This window comes from Betta splendens, chromosome 6, assembly GCF_900634795.4.
Source record: "Betta splendens chromosome 6, fBetSpl5.4, whole genome shotgun sequence".
NCBI lineage: Eukaryota > Metazoa > Chordata > Actinopteri > Anabantiformes > Osphronemidae > Betta > Betta splendens.
Window position 1 is genome coordinate 4,393,695 of NC_040886.2, and position 21,625 is coordinate 4,415,319.

At 40.7% G+C, this 21,625-nt stretch overlaps 1 protein-coding gene across 2 annotated transcripts in view; it reads left to right on the forward strand.

Annotated features, from left to right (window-relative positions):
• The window catches only part of LOC114857212 (spondin-1-like), a 125,124-nt gene extending 105,574 nt beyond the window's left edge, over positions 1-19,550 (forward strand). For both annotated transcript variants that reach the window (XM_029153463.3, XM_029153462.3), the window contains exons 10-16: positions 39-114; positions 2,510-2,692; positions 15,514-15,684; positions 15,989-16,156; positions 16,352-16,510; positions 17,706-17,927; positions 18,198-19,550. In XM_029153463.3, the coding sequence (XP_029009296.1) occupies positions 39-114; positions 2,510-2,692; positions 15,514-15,684; positions 15,989-16,156; positions 16,352-16,510; positions 17,706-17,927; positions 18,198-18,355 (1,137 nt within the window). In that variant the 3' untranslated portion in view covers positions 18,356-19,550. The remainder of the gene's footprint in view (positions 1-38; positions 115-2,509; positions 2,693-15,513; positions 15,685-15,988; positions 16,157-16,351; positions 16,511-17,705; positions 17,928-18,197) is intronic.
• Positions 19,551-21,625: the final 2,075 nt, after the last annotated feature.

Sequence of the window (21,625 nt, forward strand, 5' to 3'; positions counted from 1 at the left end):
AGAGCCTTAGTGTTTAAAAGAATTCTTTTTGTTTACAGGGGGAACAATGCAACGTGGTCCCTGACACCATAGATGACATTGTAGCTGATATTGGACAAGAGGAGAAGGAGGAAGGTACAGTACACACACACCTGAATGCTTTTTACTAATTGAAGCCCCAAACAACATACATTAGCAAATTTCTGGACCTTGGTAAAGGGCTATTTTAAATACTCATACTCTGTAATTATTATTTATTATATTATTATATTACAGTACATTCCTATGTGCTCTTCGAACTTACTCAGTTCACTGTGTTTCCTAAACATTCACTTTCACGATCAAGTCATGCAGCTCACTGACTGAGGTGGGATTTAATGTCTGATGATAGGAAAGGACACACTCACATAAGCACACATAAAACTCATACAGACGCTACTGGTTTAAGCTGAGTGTCAGATGGGAGCTTCTATCAGAATACACATCTGGCAGGACGATATTTCCAATCTGCTATGGGACCCCCACATCTGCAGAGCAGCACAAGTATGTCTCGAAGCAAGTCCTGCCCTCAACCAGCGTACCTTGTATTCTGTGATGCTTCACACTGTTCTTCCTTTCACCTTGTACACTGATGTTTCAGCTGTCTGCACATCTGTTTCACCCACAAAGGCAGTTAGGCATGTCTTTTAATCATTTGTATTGAAAGGTTGTATAGTAGCCAGGAAGGTAGGGAAGGGTAGGTATAGATAGAGAGAGAGGAGAGAGCTCTGCAGGCGATGGCGTGCAAGCCTGCTTGCTCACAGATATCAGACACTATTTGATTTATGCAAAGAAAAAAAGGTTTGTGTGTTTCACAGAAGTCGATGTATTGGGGTCATCTACAATGATGGTTCTTACTCATGCCTTTCATTTAGTAATGTAGCTAGAGCTAGGACACAGGTAAATTAGCTTAGAAAAAGCTCAGCAGGCTTCATAAATATGTGTTATACTGTATACTGTATGTAATATACTGTATCTTGTGGGGACCACAGGATAGCATCTCTGCTTTTTGCAGATGATGTTGTCCTGTTGGCTTCATCGGACCAGGACCTTCAGCGTGCGCTAGTGCGGTTTGCAGCTGAGTGTGAAGCGGCTGGGATGAGAATAAGTTCCTCCAAATCTGAGGCCATGGTTCTCGACCGGAAAAAGGTGGTTTGCTCTCTCCAGGTTGGAGGAGAGTTCCTGCCCCAAGTGAAGGAGTTCAAGTATCTTGGGGTCTTGTTCACGAGTGAGGAAAGGAAGGAGAGTGAGATTGACAGACGGTCCATCCATGGTGAAGAGGGAGATGAGCCGAAAGGCAAAGCTCTCAATTTACCGGTCAATCTACGTTCCTACCCTCACCTATGGTCATGAGCTTTGGGTCATGACCGAAAGGGCAGGTCACGGATCCAAGCGGCCGAAATGAGCTTCCTCCGTAGGGTGGCTGGGCACTCCCTTAGAGATAAGGAGAGGAGCTCTGTCACCTGGGAGGAGTAGAGTCACTGCTTTAAATTTCATACATTTTATGCTGCATGTTCACAGTTTTCCTCTAAAAAAACTCTAATGGTAAAAATCATTTTATATTTTGCATTACTACATCAGAATTCTGTTTCTACATTGAAAGCCAACACTGATAGATGCCAGCATCAACATTTGGCTAAAGTTAGGTTTTAGGTTGGATGGCTGAGTCGCCTGCTGCACACTAAACATGTGGGTGTACCAGTACAGTCATTAAATGTCACTTCAGTCGCTGTCTCACACTGACGTGTGGTTTACCTGCAGTGAGTAATGTGAATTTCTGCATATTTTACACACAGATTGCCTGAACAGGACAAAAGTGCTTTAACATTGTTTGTGCTGCTTCGGCTGCATTGTAGCTATTTTTAATTTAAGTAGATTTGGGTACGCTGTAGGATTTTGCCTATGAAGCAAAGGATCTCCTGTCATCTAAAAAATGTCTTCTTCTTAAAGGGCTCCTTTCTCCGCCTCTCTCCCTGCACGACCTTTGTCCTTCCTCCTCTGTTCCAGAGATGACATTCAGAGATCCATTCAGGCACCACCCCCCTGGTCTGCCCAGACTCTAACTGCTTTTACTTCTACATCAACCTGACTCTCCTCTTCCTCTTCCACCTTCCTGTCTGTGCTTTCAGTTCCCTTTTTCTCTCATTTTCATCTTGTCATTCGACATTATGCCACAGAATTGGATCCGCTCTGGTTTCTCTTCCATGCTCTCCTATTTTATTAATTAAAGCCAGTAACTCTGCTTCTTCCTGTTCTTATGCTACCACTGATAATTGGACATGGCTTTCATAAATCACACTTTCCTCTAAATGTACCCCTCCCTCTCAGATGCCACTCTATGGTCCTTTCTAGTCTTATAGACCACTGTAATCAGTTTTAGATCTTTTTTTCTGGAATTAACTTAGACTTGAAAAGATATAATAATAATATTATATATAATGTCTATAAAAGTCTTTTCCTTCTTTCTTGTCCCTCTGTCTTCCTCTCTTAGACGGCACACCGGAGACATGTATCTACTCTGGCTGGTCTCCCTGGTCAGCGTGTAGCAGTGCGACGTGTGATAAAGGCCGCAGAATGAGACAGAGGATGCTGAAGGCTCAGCTTGACCTCACTGTGCCGTGTACCCAAACTCAAGATTTCCAGCCATGCATGGGCCCAGGATGTAGTATGGAGGGTAAACACACCCAAAAACAGACAGAACCACATGACAGAGTAGGAATAGAATAGATACAATACATTCCTTCAGCTGTATTAATGGGCTTTAATATTTGAATTCTATAAATAAAAGTGGAAGAGTTTTTATTTAATAAACTATTTCAGTTTATTCTAATCTCTAATGGTACGATCCTCTAATCTTACAGAGGCAGCCGGTAAAAGTGTCTACCCCCACCGTGTTTGGGTTTCAAATCTGCCGCGTCAGTGCCGGGTTTGTACTGCGGGAGGAGTGTGTTACGTCCTTCTGGCCTGTAGGTGGCGATTGACTCCCACTTTTGGTCCTGAAACATCGTAGTTGCTTACATCATATAGGCTCTTGTAGAACAACCAATGATCAGGTCTTGGGTGGCCTAGTGGTTAACGTGCATGGCCACAACGTTTTTTTTTTGTCCGGGGTTCGAGTCTGAGTGGAAGCAGTTTTTTTATTTTAATTATTGGAAAAACAGCGGCTCATCATCATCATGTGATCACGAGATGACAACGTTGTATTACTTAGTGCATGAATCGCCAAGACCATGAACCGCTGGTCGCGTTATAGTATGAAGTTATGAACGTAAGTAAATTATGGCAAATTATGGCAGTTTAAAACCGAAAATAAGAAGCTGAACGGTGCGCCCTCCCGCGTGCAGCGTTCGATTTATGGCAGACAAGCTACTGTAACCCTGATTTCTTGCTGTTGGTACGGGCAATTTTCTTTACGTGGAATGCTTCTTTAATGCACCACACGGCAAGACAGTACGACACATGTACACTTTTGTCTTTACGCCGCGCTTATCCAACGCGCGTCACATTTTCTTGTCCCCCGTCAACAAGGACAGGTAGGAACTAATGTTGATGACAAATAAAATCACAGTAGCTGAAATGTCACGTTTCCCAAACATAAAATAAAAAAAATAAAAAGGAATACTAACTAAGGTTACACTACTACAATTTAAAAAAGTGAATAAGGATGATCTAGACCAGAGGTCTGCCACCGGTAACACCCACGTTTTAAATGAAAAAAACAAACACTGGGAGCCGCGGAGGGCGGCAATATTATATTATTTGAGAACATTCAACATTTGTTTTTTAATCCAAAGAAGACATAAAAGTCGGGGCTCAGAGATCTAACCGATGCTAAAACATTGTCAAGGCATCGACAAGGACAGCTAACTCGCTTTTCCCTGCTTCAAACAGCTGTTTTAACTGAGAGCAACCCGTGCGGCATCACCGGTCAATCTGTAAACGTATTAATTTTTTTTTGTAAATAAAAATAACGTTTGCCCTGTTCAAACCTGCATGGGGAATTCTGAAAGCGGCTGAGCAACTTCGTAGGAACACATTTCATATGGTACAGGTGAAAGGGAGACTAACAACACAACGCAGCCGAGGCTGTAGCAGCAGAGAAACGCAGATCATTGTCCTGCGTGTTGATGAGCGTTTCCCATCCCCCAGTGTCACCGCTCTGGGACGTGGATGGCCACGCCCACTTTCATTCAACAGACGGACATGAAAGAGGGAATAACGAAATAAACAGCTGGTTAACTTTGTAGGAACATGGCTGTAGCTCTGCAATGACTTTATGTGGTACAGGTGAAAGGAGTAATAACGAAATAAACAGCTGGTTAACTTCGTAGGAACACCTTGTAGTAGGAACTGGTATATTTAGAAAACCCAGTAGTCCTAGTGTTAAGGTGTGTGAACTGGGGAGGAGACGGCAGCAGCGACTGAAGAGCGACTGAATAGAGTTGATGTCTTCCCCGCTGACAGGCGCATTCATTTGATAATGCACGTACCTTGGCTGACAGTTCAGTCAAAAACCATACTGAATCTTTATTAAACCGTCCCTGAATAACAAATATGAACTGCAGTTTCTTCCTTGATTATCCATGATTATTATGAAAGAAGCGCAAATCTTCGCCAGTCCAAATTGTGCAATTAATACTGTGTTTACAATAAAGGTAATAAATAATAATATTAGTATTTTCATTTTAAAAAGCACTGCATATTTTAAACGAATGTCGAAGTGCTACAAATAATTTAGATCAGAAAGCTACGATAAATACATACGTTTATTTTTGCAGAGTAAACGTATGTAGAACAAACTACTTGCTGCATTAATGAGTCTTAGACCTGCAGCTGATCACGTCGCCTGATGATGCCCAGTCTCCTACGGTGCTTTGTCTGGAGCTGAAGTATTTCTCACCTGCTGATCGAGTAGCAGCAACACATTAGCATGTCTATGCGCCTCTACGAAGGAGGGGGGGGGGGGTGTAGATTTCCTTTGCGACTGTGAGCAAACATGAGACAAGCAAAAGCTTGGTCGAACTCAGATCCAAGTCATCTGAGTATGAAACACATCACATTTCATTCGATCTCGTGTTTCATTCGAGCGGCAGTCTGGAGCTCTCTGCTGAGAGACTGCTGCCCTGCGACCCGTCCACGGATGAGCTTCGATTAAAAATTAAAAGCAGAGGTTTTTTGTTTTTCGTTTTTCTCTAAACGAAAAAAACAGCTTAAAATTCAAGTCCGTGTGTTTTTGTTAAAAATATTTTTGTTTGGTTTATTGGTTTGTAATGCGGTGCTTTTATTCGGGATAGATAGACGGATGGGAAATCAAAGTTTTGAAACATACACAGGCCGAATAAGTCACATCAGCCACTCATTCAGTTACAAGGACACGCACAGTCAAAACAAATTCTCGCTACATCTCGTGCACCACTCCCCCGTTCCTCTCGTAGCCTGCATTTGCACATCCATACATTTGTGTATTGGTCACTCTCTGTCTGGACACATGACTCCGAAACACGTCACATGTTTGTGTAAGAGATTGATGTCTCCACCAAATTATAAGCAGAGGTAACGAGAGAACGACTTTTTGTTTTCCGTTTGTCTCTAAACAATAAAACATATTAACTCCAATTCCGTGTCTTTTTGTAAAAAACAAATATTTTTGCCTGTTTTATTGGTTTGTAAGGCGGTGCTTTGATTAAAATCCGTTTGCCGCTCATCGAAAGAGAAACGAAAACGCTGGTGAAAGTGGCTGGATGGACGGATGGGAAATGAAAATGTTGAAACGTACACGGGTCAAATAAGTGCTCTCAGCCTCAGTTACAATGACACGCACAGTCAAAACAAGTCAAACTGCAGTTCTGCAGACACAGAGTAAACGCGTAGGAACAAACATGTTGCTGTAATGCGTCGCTGTAGATCTGCTGATTTCTGGCGTCCTGTCAAAATTACGACCGACAACTGCTGTAAAACAAATTTCTATGATTATTAGGGTTATTTACGTAAAATCTACGACTATTGGAAAACATTCATTAACAAGTTGTGGAAGTTTAAAACCTAAATAAGCGGCTGTAGTCGCAGATGGACTGCGCTCTACGTCTTTACTTGGCCATGCGCATTCAAATTATATTAATTAAACCGCGACGCATAATCATGGTATTATGTAAGGCCAATATGTTGTATCAGATGTTAGAGCGGTGGGTGTGTACATATTTTTAAGAGACGCCTTCTATTTAAAGACACGAAAAAGCTGAGGAGAATGAAAACAAGAATGTGTTGCTGCTGTGGCGCTGCCTGTTTTAAACCACACAGAACAATTATAACTTCGCAGTGAACAGAAAACAGCTAAGCCATCAACAAGTTGTTGCCCTTCACACTCCCCATGTTTTAGCACACAACAGATACTTAATAGTAAAGACTTAATAGTAAAATAGGTCTGGTGTAATATATGTGTGTTACAGGTAGAAATGAACAGTCGGACCTCAGTTACGCTGTAGTGCTTTGGAGGCTTCTAATCAACGCTGCGCCACCTGGTGGTTAAAACGAGACTAGCGTCCTGATTTTTTCCAGCCGGCTGCAGGATTAAAAATCTTTAGTCAGCGACGCACTCGCTGCGCCGTGGCGACGCGGCAGTACTGCAGTAAAAACCCTAGTCACTTTGAACTGCTGCCACTGTACGTGCATTGGGCCTAAAGGAGAGGCATTGTCTATATACATATTTGATATTGATAACGTTAAGATAAAGTGGTTGTGCTGTGGTCAGCAGCATAAAATCAAAAAATATTAAACTGCAAAGTGATGCAGCATAGATCAGAAAGCCATGAAAATACCTGAAAGCAACAGAGATGCATTAGTATTTAATTTAATGTTTGTTTCCTTACAGCAGCCTTCTGTCTCACTCAGTTGCATCCTGCTTGAATGTCTACTTTTAATCACTCTGAACTATTCTAGTTTGCTCTAAGTACTTATTAATGATAGCCTGGGGTGTTGTTTTTATATCAACACAATGTAGATATTCATTCATTCTCAAATTCTCAGACTCAAAATTAGCCTGTGCAGGTATACTGGTAAACTGACCAGTAAGTACAGTATATTTAAATTAGTATCATCATCTCAACAAGAAACTAAATTAACTTTTAATTTCATTAATTCATTTCATGTGGACTAAAACTACAGTAATTAGCTCATGCTCATAAAATAAATTAAAACCTGCTGTATGAGAGCAGAGAGGAAGGGATGGACCCAGGTGACCGGGTTGTGTCCGGGTTTAAGGTCGTAGCATTCTAGTATTCTAGCATTAAAATGCATTGTAGAATGATTCACTTCTGATGAGAATTAACAGCTTCTTTTAGACAATGTTCTATCATTCTTCTAAGCAGCAAAGCACAAAGACACAAATGTGGTTTCGTACGTTAAAATAAACATTGCTCAGCTGACCAAACAACAGGTTATTTTCTTTCATTCTAATCCTTACAGGGTTTAGGGAATTCATTCTCAAAAGCCTGTAAAGTCCAGTTCAGTGACCTGTTAAAATAATAAGCAGTATAAAGCTCAGGTGTTTGTCTAATCCTGACTAACACAGACTCACTGAGGATAGTTTATTTTGGTTTGGATAATGAAATTTTTATTCTGCACCTACTAAATGACAATTGAGATTTTTGTTGCAGGAAATTTGCAAACAGAAGCTGTGAAAGCAAAATGAATCCGTAAAGATACAAACATCCTACAGTATCTCTACAGTATCTACAGTTCCTATGGTTACATCAAGAAATGAGAAGCACAATAGCATAAATCCCTTATTACAAGAGAATAAACATTGGTGATTGGATCCTCTAATTATTTCACTGAAACCTGAGATTATGTGTATTAGCTGAGACACTTCCTGCATCTATGGTGCTGAAAGCAGGATTTGAGTAGGTTAATCTCAGACTACCAATCAACACACCATTCTTTAATTGTTGCTTCCGAGATAATAAGACCAAGAGGAGGAGTGTGTGTTCAGAAATATATTATGATTCAAATACAAAGTGTACACGCAAAGGCATAAACCTATTTTAAAGTGGATGATCCCAGTTTTCAGTGATCCAGTTATGAAATCTGATGTCGTTCAAGCATGCTAGGGCTGATTTCCTCCTGTTTCACACTGCTGTTTTCAAAAGAGAAACTTTTCCTTCTTATTTTCTGTAAGAATTTTCAGTTTTATGCTCTATTGGTGCAAGTAACCCCCCATCCCGCAGCAAACGCACTAATAGGTATGCCCCAGTCTGCTTCTGTCTCATTTCTAGTGAAGTTGTCAGTCAAGGCATGACACACTACATTCATATGCTCATGGGCTTCACTGCTCCTCTTATAGATTATCAGTCAGCTTCACGTATAGTTTAAGGTTCCGGAGCACCTCTTCTTAGTTCTCATTTAGCGCTCCATTAGCATGTAGTGGGAGATTGATAATTGTGGTTGCCACAACTGGGGTCTGAATGGGAACCGAAGCATCGGGTGATTAATATTCCTAGGAAACGCTGTGGCTCTCTGGAGGCTTATCCAAGCTGAACATACCTATATCATTTATTACATATGGCTTTTAGGCTTTTTTACATTAGGCTTTTTTAGGCCACAACTGGTAAGCGACACTGTAGAGTGAGCTATGAGATGTGTGAAAGTGTAAACAGTGTGAATCAAATTCATGCAAAGATGCTTAAACTTCATCATTTTGTTGTGAAAATCTCATTTATCAGGTCTGTTCTCACATAATTGTCTCCTCGTGACAGACTCACTTTTTCTCCCTTTTAATAAACCATCTATACCAGAGCTCCAAACTCAGAAGCAGACAGTAAAGGGCAGTTAAAGTCTCTGTAAAAGAGAAATAGGAAGATGTGGAGGCACCCTGCAGGCTAATAGTGATGAAATACATCATAGTGAGGCCTTGTTAAGCCTGTGAAGCTGCAGTTTGCTTTCTTGCTGATATGAACCGGGGTCATACATATCGACGTTGGCTCCGTCTGACCTGTGCTGTGAACAAGACTGTTTCTCGGGCAACTTGCCTTTATTAAACAAAGGTTGACGCTGTGTCTGAGTAGAAAAGCATTTTGAAAATGGTACCTTTAACTTTTAAACTACTGAACAAACTGAATCTAACAGCGGTTAAGACCTTTACTTATAATTTCTGACTTCATCAAGCTCCTAAAGCTTCTGACATATATGTTGACATAACAAAATACAAAGTTCACAAACATAGAAAAATCATGGTACACAGATGATGTTACTCGTACATGCAAAGTTAAAGCATGACATGGGAGTTCTCTTGGAGATTTTGTGATCTGTTCTTACTGTATAAAACTAAACTAACGGGTCTCAAGTAACCGAGGACTTCAGTGTAGCGGTCGCAATCCATCCTTTCTTGGAGAGTTGCCTCTCGTCAGTGGTGGTAATTGTCAGCTTGAGTGAAGCTCGCTTTTGTTTTTGACTTGTCCTTGTGAGTTTTGCATTATGGTGCAGTGGTTTGCTCTGTCTGGGTTCGATTCCCAGGGCGACCCCTGCATGGAAACAAGCGGTAGAAAATGGATGGATCCTTTCTCAAGGATACTAATAATCTAGCCACTGATGGCCACTTACAGAGGCAGCCGGTAAAAGTGTCTACCCCCACCGTGTTTGGGTTTCAAATCTGCCGCGTCAGTGCCGGGTTTGTACTGCGGGAGGAGTGTGTTACGTCCTTCTGGCCTGTAGGTGGCGATTGACTCCCACTTTTGGTCCTAAAACATCGTAGTTGCGTACGTCATATAGCCTCTTGTAGAACGACCAACGATCAGGTCTTGGGTGGCCTAGTGGTTAACGTGCATGGCCACAACGCTTTTTTTTTGTCCGGGGTTCGAGTCTGGGTGGAAGCAGTTTTTTTTATTTTAATTATTGGAAAAACAGCGTCTCATCATCATCATGTGATCACGAGATGACAACGTTGTATTACTTAGTGCATGTATCGCCAGACCATGAACCGCTGGTCGCGTTATAGTATGAAGTTATGAACGTAAGTAAATTATAGCAAATTATGGCAGTTTAAAACCGAAAATAGGAAGCTGAACGGTGCGCCCTCCCGCGTGCAGCGTTCGATTTGTGGCAGACAAGCTACTGTAACCCTGATTTCTTGCTGTTGGTACGGGCAATTTTCTTTACGTGGAATGCTTCTTTAATGCACCACACGGCAAGACAGTACGGCGCATGTACACTTTTTTCTTTACGCCGCTCTTATCCAACGCGCGTCACCTTTTTCCTGTCCCCCGTCAACAAGGACAGGTAGGAACTAATGTTGATGACAAATAAAATCACAGTAGCTGAAATGTCACGTTTCCCAAACATAAAATAAAAAAAAATAAAAAGGAATACTAACTAAAGTTACACTACTACAATTTTAAAAAGTGAATAAGGATGATCTAGACCAGAGGTCTGCCACCGGTAACACCCACGTTTTAAATGAAAAAAACAAACACTGGGAGCCGCGGAGGGCGGCAATATTATATTATTTGAGAACATTCAACATTTGTTTTTTAATCCAAAAAAGACATAAAAGTCGGGGCTCAGAGATCTAGCCGATGATAAAACATTGTCAAGGCATCGACAAGGACAGCTAACTCGCTTTTCCCTGCTTCAAACAGCTGTTTTAACTGAGAGCAACCCGTGCGGCATCACCGGTCAATCTGTAAACGTATTAATTTTTTTTTGTAAATAAAAATAATGTTTGCCCTGTTCAAACCTGCATGGGGAATTCTGAAAGCGGCTGAGCAACTTCGTAGGAACACATTTCATATGGTACAGGTGAAAGGGAGACTAACAACACAACGCAGCCGAGGCTGTAGCAGCAGAGAAACGCAGATCTTTGTCCTGCGTGTTGATGCGCGTTCCCCTTCCCCCAGTGTCACCGCTCTGGGACGTGGATGGCCACGCCCACTTTCATTCAACAGACGGACATGAAAGAGGGAATAACGAAATAAACAGCTGGTTAACTTTGTGGGAACACGGCTGTAGCTCTGCAATGACTTTATGTGGTACAGGTGAAAGGAGTAATAACGAAATAAAAAGCTGGTTAACTTCGTAGGAACACCTTGTAGTAGGAACTGGTATATTTAGAAAACCCAATAGTCCTAGTGTTAAGGTGTGTGAACTGGGGAGGAGACGGCAGCAGCGACTGAAGAGCGACTGAATAGAGTTGATGTCTTCCCCGCTGACAGGCGCATTCACTTGATAATGCACGTACCTTGGCTGACAGTTCAGTCAAAAACCATACTGAATCTTTATTAAACCGTCCCTGAATAACAAATATGAACTGCAGTTTCTTCCTTGATTATCCATGATTATTATGAAAGAAGCGCAAATCTTCGCCAGTCCAAATTGTGCAATTAATACTGTGTTTACAATAAAGGTAATAAATAATAATATTAGTATTTTCATTTTAAAAAGCACTGCATATTTTAAACGAATGTCGAAGTGCTACAAATAACTTAGACCAGAAAGCTACGATAAATACATACGTTTATTTTTGCAGAGTAAACATGTAGAACAAACTGCTTGCTGCATTAATGAGTCTTAGACCTGCAGCTGATCACGCCGCCCGATGCTGCCCTGTCTCTCACAGAGCTTTGTCCCGGAGCTGAGGTATTTCTCACCTGCTGATCGAGTAGTAGCAACACATTAGCATGTCTATGCGCCTCTACGAAGGAGGGGGAGGGGTGTGTAGATTTCCTTTGCGACTGTGAGCAAACATGAGACAAGCAAAAGCTTGGTCGAACTCAGATCCAAGTCATCTGAGTATGAAACACATCACATTTCATTCGATCTCGTGTTTCATTCGAGCGGCAGTCGGGAGCTCTCTGCTACGACTGCTGCCCCGCGACCCGTCCACGGATGAGCTTCCATTAAAAATTAAAAGCAGAAGTTTTTTGTTTTTCGTTTTTCTCTAAACGAAAAAAACAGCTTAAAATTCAAGTCCGTGTGTTTTTGTTAAAAAATATTTTTGTTCGGTTTATTGGTTTGTAATGCGGTGCTTTTATTCAGGATAGATAGACGGGTGGGAAATCAAAGTTTTGAAACGTACACGGGCGAATAAGTCACGTCAGCCACTCATTCAGTTACAATGACACGCACAGTCAAAACAAATTCTCGCTACATCTAGTGCACCACTGCCCCGTTCCTCTCGTAGCCCGCATTTGCACATCCATACATTTGTGTATTGGTCACTCTCTGTCTGGACACATGACTCCGAAACACGTCACGTGTTTGTGTAAGAGATTGATGTCTCCACCAAATTATAAGCAGAGGTAACGAGAGAACGACTTTTTGTTTTCCGTTTGTCTCTAAACAATAAAACATATTAACTCCAATTCCGTGTCTTTTTGTAAAAAACAAATATTTTTGCCTGTTTTATTGGTTTGTAAGGCGGTGCTTTGATTAAAATCCGTTTGCCGCTCATCGAAAGAGAAACGAAAACGCCGTGAAAGTGGCTGGATGGACGGATGGGAAATGAAAATGTTGAAACGTACACGGGTCGAATAAATCTCTCAGCCTCCGTTACAATGACACGCACAGTCAAAACAAGTCAAACTGCAGTTCTGCAGACACAGAGTAAACGCGTAGGAACAAACATGCTGCTGTAATGCGTCGCTGTAGATCTGCTGATTTCTGGCGTCCTGTCAAAATTACGACCGACAACTGCTGTAAAACAAATTCCTATGATTATTACGGTTATTTTCGTAAAATCTACGACTATTGGAAAACATTCATTAACAAGTTGTGGAAGTTTAAAACCTAAATAAGCGGCTGTAGTCGCAGATGGACTGCGCTCTACGTCTTTACTTGGCCATGAGCATTCAAATTATATTAATTAAACCGCGACGCATAATCATGGTATTATGTGAAGTCAATGTGTTGTATCAGATGTTAGAGCGGTGGGTGTGTACATATTTTTAAGAGACGCCTTCTATTTAAAGACACGAAAAAGCTGAGGAGAATGAAAACAAGAATGTGTTGCTGCTGTGGCGCTGCCTGTTTTAAACCACACAGAACAATTATAACTTCGCAGTGAACAGAAAACAGCTAAGCCATCAACAAGTTGTTGCCCTTCACACTCCCCACGTTTGAGCACACAACAGATACTTAATAGTAAAAACTTAATAGTAAAATAGGTCTGGTGTAATATATGTGTGTTACAGGTAGAAATGAACAGTCGGACCTCAGTTACGCTGTAGTGCTTTGGAGGCTTCTAATCAACTTGAATGGGTCATCGGTAAGATTGGTTTGTCTCAGGATGTGCCACTTAGGTGTGAGATTCTTCCCCAGCATTGGAATTAGGGTTCACACCTGGCAACCTAACATCAACTGTGCTGGACTAAATTCTTTGGCTTGAATGGGTCATCGGTAAGATTGGTTTGTCTCAGGATGTGTTTTGCAGTCTTCACAACCTTTTCAGCTTCGCCTGGTTTTGGTGGGCAGGTGGGCCTGTTGTGACATGTTGAAAACTATAGGTTTTGCCAAACTGTCAGAACTCATGTTCTGAGAACTGTGGTCCACTATCGGTGATTAAAGTGGTAGGGCAACCCCATCTTCAGTTTTGTCACTGGGAGAAAACTGAATGCTCTTCACTTGGTAAATCTTTGCAACACTGTGCAACATCAATCTCCAGTATTTGTTATTTAAGTTCCATGTCATAGTTGTCACAGCTTACAGATGTCGTGGTCCTGTCATTGTGAAGGTTTGTTCTGTCTTGTGTTTTGTCATTTTGTGTATTTAGGGTATTGTGTATTTGGTATTCTTCTAGATTTACCTGCTTAGCAGCGATTTTTTTTGTCCTGGCCTTTTCTTTTCTGTTTTTAGCTTTATTCCTGATATTAAGTTAGTTATGATTTTGTTTACTCTCTGCATATGGTCTGTGTTTAAATTAAATTGAGTTTATTATTTACCTCAGTCTTTCAGTGGTCATGCAATTGGTTCTTCCTCTCCTGTCCTGTTACACGTTGTCACAGCTCATGTCATCTAGTCACTGTTTCTGTTCATTTCTGGTTTTATTTTGTTACCACTTCCTGCCCTGTACTCATGCTCAGAATATCCAGCCTTGCCTTCGTTTTTTGTTTAACTCACCTGGCGTTCTCATGACCCATTCCAGCATTGCCGTAAATCCAGTCCCGTGCATGATCCCGTTTGGTAATCCCCTTTTGTCTATTGTTTAGCCTCTGATATTCCAGTACTGCGTTTTTGACCACTGCTTGCCTTTTGACTACTCTTTTGCCTATGCCTTGCCGGACCTCGTTTTGCCAATTGTGTGTATGATCATTGCCTGCCTGATCATATCTCTATTAAACATTGTTCTTGATCAAGCCACGCTGTGCATTTGGGTCCTTCCGTCAGTGAGAGTTTGTGACACAGGTCTGGCCAGTGGTCTAGGTTGAGACGGCCAGTAGGAGTGTTAACATTTACCAGTGAGGAATTTACTGTAGTTTAGGCCTTAGTAGCCTCCCCAGCAAGTGCAGCCAGCATTAACCACTCGTGTGTGTGTGTGTGTGTGTGTGTGTGTGTGTGTGTGTGTGTGTGTGTGTGTGTGTGTGTGTGTGTGTGTGTGTGTGTGTGTGTGTGTGTGTGTGTGTGTGTGTGTGTGTGTGTGTGTGTGTGTGTGTGAGAACTTGTCCTGTGACATGACTGTTGGTAGCCTATTTTATTCAGGGTTGTAATGCTTTATTATGTCAGCATGGAAAATCCTTTTTTACCTAGATAGTAAAACACAGAATAAAGTATTCTCCATGCATTTCGTGTGGAATTTTCTTTGTGTCAGCATGGGTTTGTCCAGCAGGCCCACAACCCTTAGAAAGTACAGTACAAAGCGTAAGAAAGTGGGTGAGTGAGGTACTGTACCAGAGCAGAGTGCACACAGCACGCTGTGCCTGGAGCTGCCTAGTTACTGTACAAAACCTGTGCTCTCTCTTTAATAACAGGTCAAATCAAACCTGATTTACTAACTGACATGTACAGCGGACTGTGGGTGAAAACAATCACCACAAACCATCCGTATAAATTACCTCATCCAAAATCTTCATTAACAATATGTACCACAATACAACAAAGCCCTAAAATCCTCTTCTATCAAAGAAAGAAACTGCTTTTTAAAATTTAAATACTATCAATTAGTTTTTAAAATACAAAAAATAGTGTAAAAGTGTGTTTTTCATGACATCTCTAACAACATATAATTACAGTTGTGATGCCTGTTTTGAATTGACTTCACAGTGATTTTGTGCGGATTTTATTTTTCAACCTGAATCAGAACTTGCTACAGTGTCAAACTAAACCATTTGACCATTTGTATTATTAGAATTACAATAAATCTCGATCTCCAAAACTTTAGTCTAGTTGTGCTGTCCTGAATTGCAATACAACACCTGCAAATTATTAAAGCTATTTTTTTTTTCAAAATAATTTCAAAATAATCATGTCCTTCTAACAGTATTTATAATTCTCTTCCTGTGTTCTGGTGAACAGAATCGTCCACGTGTATGATGTCAGAGTGGATCAGCTGGTCAGCCTGCAGCGTGTCCTGTGGGATAGGGATGAGGTCTAGAGAGCGCTATGTCAAACAGTATCCCGAGGATGGTTCCCTCTGCCAGCTCCACACAGAGGAGACGGAAAAATGTGTCATCAATGATGAATGCTGTGAGTATTTCTGTGAGCTACATACAACCCCTGTCAATGCTGTGTGTTTGTGTAGCTTACTTGTGCTGTATATAATTGGCTACTATTGTATTAGGGTACCAAAAGGAGCTGGTTCCTGCCTCAGTCTCTTCTATTTTGTTTATGTCATGTTCATGTCATACATGTCATTTGCTACAACTGACATCAAACAATATTTTCAATTGGGTCAAAACATAATTGGAACATTCCCCAACCATTAAACATTCCCCAGGAATAAAACAATTAGGAAGGCCTTGTACAGTATATCACTTTGTCCTTCCCACAGCACCCAGCAGCTGTGTCGTGACAGAGTGGGGTGAGTGGGACCCCTGCAGCGTCACCTGTGGTTTGGGCATAAAGCGACGTGAGCGCATGGTGAAGATGCCTCCTATAGATGGATCCATGTGTAAAACCCAAGTGGCTGAAGCAGAGCAATGCTTGCAGCCAGAGTGTCGTGAGTTTTAGTTTGATTCTACTTTAATACAGTTTGTTAGTTTGTTCATATAATTTTTTTTCTTTTTTACTACTAACATCTAGTGGTAAATTGACACTTGTGCCTTACTCAGTTCATTTAAATGAATAAATTAACTGATGAGATTCTGCTCATGAGTATGAACAAAGTGATCTACTCTCATCTAATTAAAAACAGATACCATTCCGTGCATGCTGTCTCCCTGGTCGGACTGGAGCCAGTGCAGTGTGACATGTGGGCGAGGGCTGCGAACACGTCAGAGGATGCTGAAGTCTGATCCTGCAACGTGTTTGGAAGAGCTTCAGCAGACTGAGAAGTGCATGCTTCCTGATTGCCGTAAGTAGGAAATGGGACACCTGTAAATTTTAATCCTCGTTAAAGTGTCATTTTATGCATTTCACCTGTAAGTATTCCTGCACAATATTTTTTTGGTTTGCATGTTATTGCAGCTTTGCAAATTGGCCAAACAACAAAAAATAGATAACTTGAGTATACAGTAAAGTTAGCATTATCAGACTCTATTACATTCAGATTCCATGAGGGAATTTTTTAAATTTGATAAAAACTTACAATTTCAAAGGTAAACAGGATAGTTTGGTCTAAATCAAACAAATTGACTTGAATTTTCACTTTTATAGACTATTTATAGATTACCTTAAAGTCTGCCCATACTCTAAACAGGTCAAGTCCATGTGAAATTCCCGGGCAGGCATCAAGAAATATCTATCTAGGTGTATAAGGTACATTTTTGTTGTAGCAATGTAATCTGGGAGGATTCATAATCAAATAGCTGAAAGGGCTCTTTCCTACATTCCAGAGCAGCTAAAAAAGCTTGTTTGGTGGTGAATTCTCTGTCTGGAAAACTGGACTAAAGGCCTACAATGAGCTAATGAAAATCTCATACTAAAATCTTGTGATCAAAGTCAGAAACAGCAAGTAAGACTGCTGGCTTAGTTCAAACACACTTTACACTTGTTCCTCACAAACTAAAATGTAAGAGCTGTAAGAACTGTTTAGAACTAGCAGACTAAGAAAGCTACGATGAATGTGGGTGGTCAGAGTTCGCTGTTTGACATTTAATGAATTGTCCAACCCTACCTCTGTTTCCTACAGTACATTGCTATATTAGAAATAAAACTCTATGATAAGAAAAAACATTCAAGAAAAATACAATTATTTTTTTAATTGAAAAGTCCTGTTAGTTTGAGTTGACATAACTTCTTCTAGAATTAAAAACCAATAATGTGCATTTAGAAGCTCCCAAGGCAAACTCCTCATCTCTGCCAAATAACATGATTTATCCGCTAAAACTACACTGCTCTTGTCTTCTTCTCTGCAGACCTTGGTCATATACTGTATAGAACCATATATCATGATTAAAGATTGAAAAGTAATAAAAAGCTGCCTTTAATCTCTTTGAGAATTATCAGTCAGTGACATTTCTACTTGTGCTTTTTAGAGTGAATGGCGAAGATAAGTCCATGAAAACTGGACCAATTTATCACCTGTTCTCTTCTGTCCCAACATCCAGCAATTGACTGCATGGTCTCTGAGTGGTCGGAATGGTCGGAGTGCAACAAGTCCTGTGGTAAAGGGCACACAATTCGAACCCGCATGGTCAAACTGGAGGCACAGTGGGGGGGGAGCCCTTGTCCTGAGACCATCCAGAGGAAAAAATGCAGGATTAGGAAGTGTCGTACAAAAGGAAGAGGTGGAAGAAAGAGAAAAGGGGTTGTAGCAGAGAATCAGCGAGGTTTGTTACTGTAATCTGTTGTTGTTGTTGTTGTTGTTGTTGTTGTTGTTGTTGTTGTTGTTGTTGTTGTTGTTGTTGTTGTTGTTGTTGTTGTTGTTGTTGTTGTTGTTGTTGTTGTTGTTGTTGTTGTTGTTGTTGTTGTTGTTGTTGTTGTTGTTGTAGTAGTAGTAGTAGTGGTAGTAGTAGTAGTGGTAGTGGTAGTAGTAGTGGTAGTAGTAGTACAAAGGGCCAGACCACAGCTGAGATGCTGCTTTCTCTCATTTTTTACAGACGTTTGCAAGATGCAGCCATCTTCTGGCTGGACGGACTGTACCAAAACATGCGGAGGGGGGACACAGGAGCGTTTACTGACTGTGAAGAAAAGATCGAAACAGCTTTCTTGTAAGGACCAGAAGGAGACCCGTGCCTGCAACATTCATCGTTGTTAGAGGGCACTACTGGGCTAGAGGCGAGTGGAAAGAGCTGAGGGATAAACAGAGGAGAGACGACAACATGGGTTCATTCGAGGGGAAGAAAAAAATTCTGTTTATTGAAGCCATTGTAGACTCTGAGTTAACTGGGCTGACTTTTACCTTAGACCACAAAGAAAGTATTAGAGTTTTGTTTGTGTCCTGCAAAAATAAAAGAACCTAGGGAGGCCTTGTCTGTAACTGTACACCTACAAAAGAACACCTGTTGTTTTACAACCAGCTGGCATCACATAAACAGGCTGCAACAGGAAGTATTACTCCGTCACACTAGCATGAGTTACCTGCAATACAGTAAAATCAAAATCCTTAAAATTTTGCTAAATTACAGTATTAGATGTCAAAACACTTTATTCTGTCAAACCTAGACAATTATTGTCAAACTATGATTAAAATATCATAATCTTCATCAAGTGATTTGTGACAACCCTAAGTATCCAGTATTTACCTACGAGTTTTTAGACTCGTGTTAATTGAACTAAGAAGGAGGTATGGAGTTTTTTTCTTTTTTTGCAAGACACAGCGTCTCGTAGCAGCAGCATCTTCTAAACACTTACTGTATGGATTAACTGCTATATTTACTATCTAACCAATACTTAGACCTGACACTATGTAAGTACTAAACCCCACTTTTCCCCATAAAGACACACAAATGGAGATGTTTTATACTGGTAAAGTCTTTACATACTGTACTATAATTGTTTATCTGTTTCAGCTGATGTAGCATTAAACCCACAATGATCCTGTCACAACATCATAAGGCATGTGTAAAAAACATTGTTTTTCTTGGCAATTATGCTTCATCAGCTTTAGATCTTGTCTAAAACACAAGTAGCGAAATGACTGTATCTGCCTTTGCTGGTTGCTGACAACTCACTTGTCTCTGAAGGGTTGTCACGTCTTACTCAGCTCGGCAGTAAATCGACTGTTACTGGGGCCTTTGTTAACACTCGCTTTGTTTCCATGCAAAACTGTTTTTCAAAAAATATATTATTCCTTTAGCAGGTTATATTGCAGTTTGTGTTTCTGTTTTAATAAGTTTGTTGTCACATTATTTCTTTTATTATTTTTAGGTTTGCAGGCCCTTTGTTTCCTTGCCTCATCACTATTTTGTAAGAACCCGCCTTTACAATAAAAAATGTAAATGGGAACACCATGAGCTGGATGATAATATTTCACTTTTATACTTAATAGTGTCTGGGCCTCTTTAACAGTTAGAGTTGACAGTTATTATTACCATCATGTATTTCCCTTTATTACTGTAACACTAGAACAAACTAATGCACAAACAGCAATAAGACAACTTATGAATTAGGTGTCAGATATTCACTAGGCAAACTCTCAAAAATGCAAAATGAGGGAACTTAAAACTACTGCAAAGGCAGGGCCAACCAAAACAAATCTGATAAGAAAGGAATAATCTTGGGAAACAGAAGGTACACTAGGAATATAAAGTTGTAACACTAAAATAAAGCAACTAAATAAAATAACTAAAATAGCTAAAAAAATATTATAGGTATAAACTAACAGGAACAAAAACAACCTAAGAACATACAAGGAAATAAAAATGCAGGACTGGTGGACAAGCCTGAAACTGAAAAATACTGCATTTTATTCATTGAAACATTTTTGAAATTTATTTTGCTGATCAGTTGAAACCACATTAGCTGTGCTATAGCTTTGAAGTTTCCTCCCTTCTGCTTTGCAAGAAATGGGGAGTCCCGGTGTGTAGCATTCTTATCTGATGTGCCCAATGCTTGCTTTGTGCTAACAAAACACTAACCAGCATGACAGGAAGAAAAGAACTGAACTGACCAATGTGACATGATGAACTAATGAGCCAAGCAACAGGCAATGTGTGAATCCTTTGTGTGAGTCCTTTTGTAAATAAATATGCGTGTTAAGTGACCAAGGCAGGAAATAAGAACAGGAAATTAAAAAAAGAATAAAATTGCATTTCCAAATACTTTATTCAACATGACTACATACTGCACACATACAATAGGCATCCTTCAGATGTAAACACACAATGGTGAACTTGACATTATGACCAGATCTGCACGTGCATCATAAATCACAATACCATCCTGTGAGTCCACTATTAAATCTAAAACTTAAGATTAATTTTAAAATAACCAACTGATTGAATAAACTACCCTCAGATACACAGTACAGTAACTTTGACATAAGGTCTAGTGGCGCTGTTAAATGGGCCGGGTGACCTGACAGTGCAGCTGAAACCAGCCAAGACACAAACCTCGGCTGTCTTTCTGGGGTCAGCACACAGGTGGTTGGAGACTGTTTTTATTTGGAACCTTTGGAATACATCACAAGACCCAGTGCCTGGTGCTGGATGGCACAGCTCCTCTGAAACCTGAAAACAGTAGTTCAAGACCCCGACTTGCTGACATTGTGTGAAGGCATGAGGGACCAGGGCTATGCCAACTGAAATATTGCTGAACTGGTAAAACAACGCATATTTCTTAGGAGCACATGACATGGCATGGACATGTTGGAGGTCTAACAGCACAGTCACTGAAATCTCTGAGCTCACGCCTCCGAGCCCTTATGCAGTAGCCTCAGGGGTGGGCTGAAATGTAAACGCTGGTGAGTCTAGACATATCTATGCGCCCTGACCACAGAGGACGTAGTTTCTGTAAATATGTAATATGTAAAAGGCCTTTAGACAGTTACCTGTGCTGGCTCTTCCTCCATTCTCCAGTTCATCTAGTTCATTCCATTACTGCCGTTGCCCTCTTGGTTTTCACTCATCTGTGCTACCTGTGCCGCCTGCCAAGGCATTATCCACACTGTTGTTTTGTTCTTTAAAAATAACTTTCACGTCAGTCAGAGCTCTGGTTTCTGGTTTGCTTTTCAAGCCATTCTGGCTAATTTAAGAAATAAGAAATAAGAAATAAGAAAACCTTTAATAGTCCCGCAGTGGGGAAATTACCTCTCACAACAGCAGTACAGATGAGCAAGAATACAGGTACAGAACAGTTTGTGTTGGCACAGTACAAAGCAGTACAGTACAGTTAGAGTGAGTATGAGGTCATTGCAGGGTTATTGCACAGTAATGGGTATAAGATTTGTACCGGTAACAATATACATGATTGTTCACAGATTTACACAAATATTGTGCAGAGCAGGTTGCTATATAAACCACTGATGCAGTGGGTGAGTGACTGTGGTGGGATGTGGTCAACAGTTCTGATTGTACAGTCTGACAGC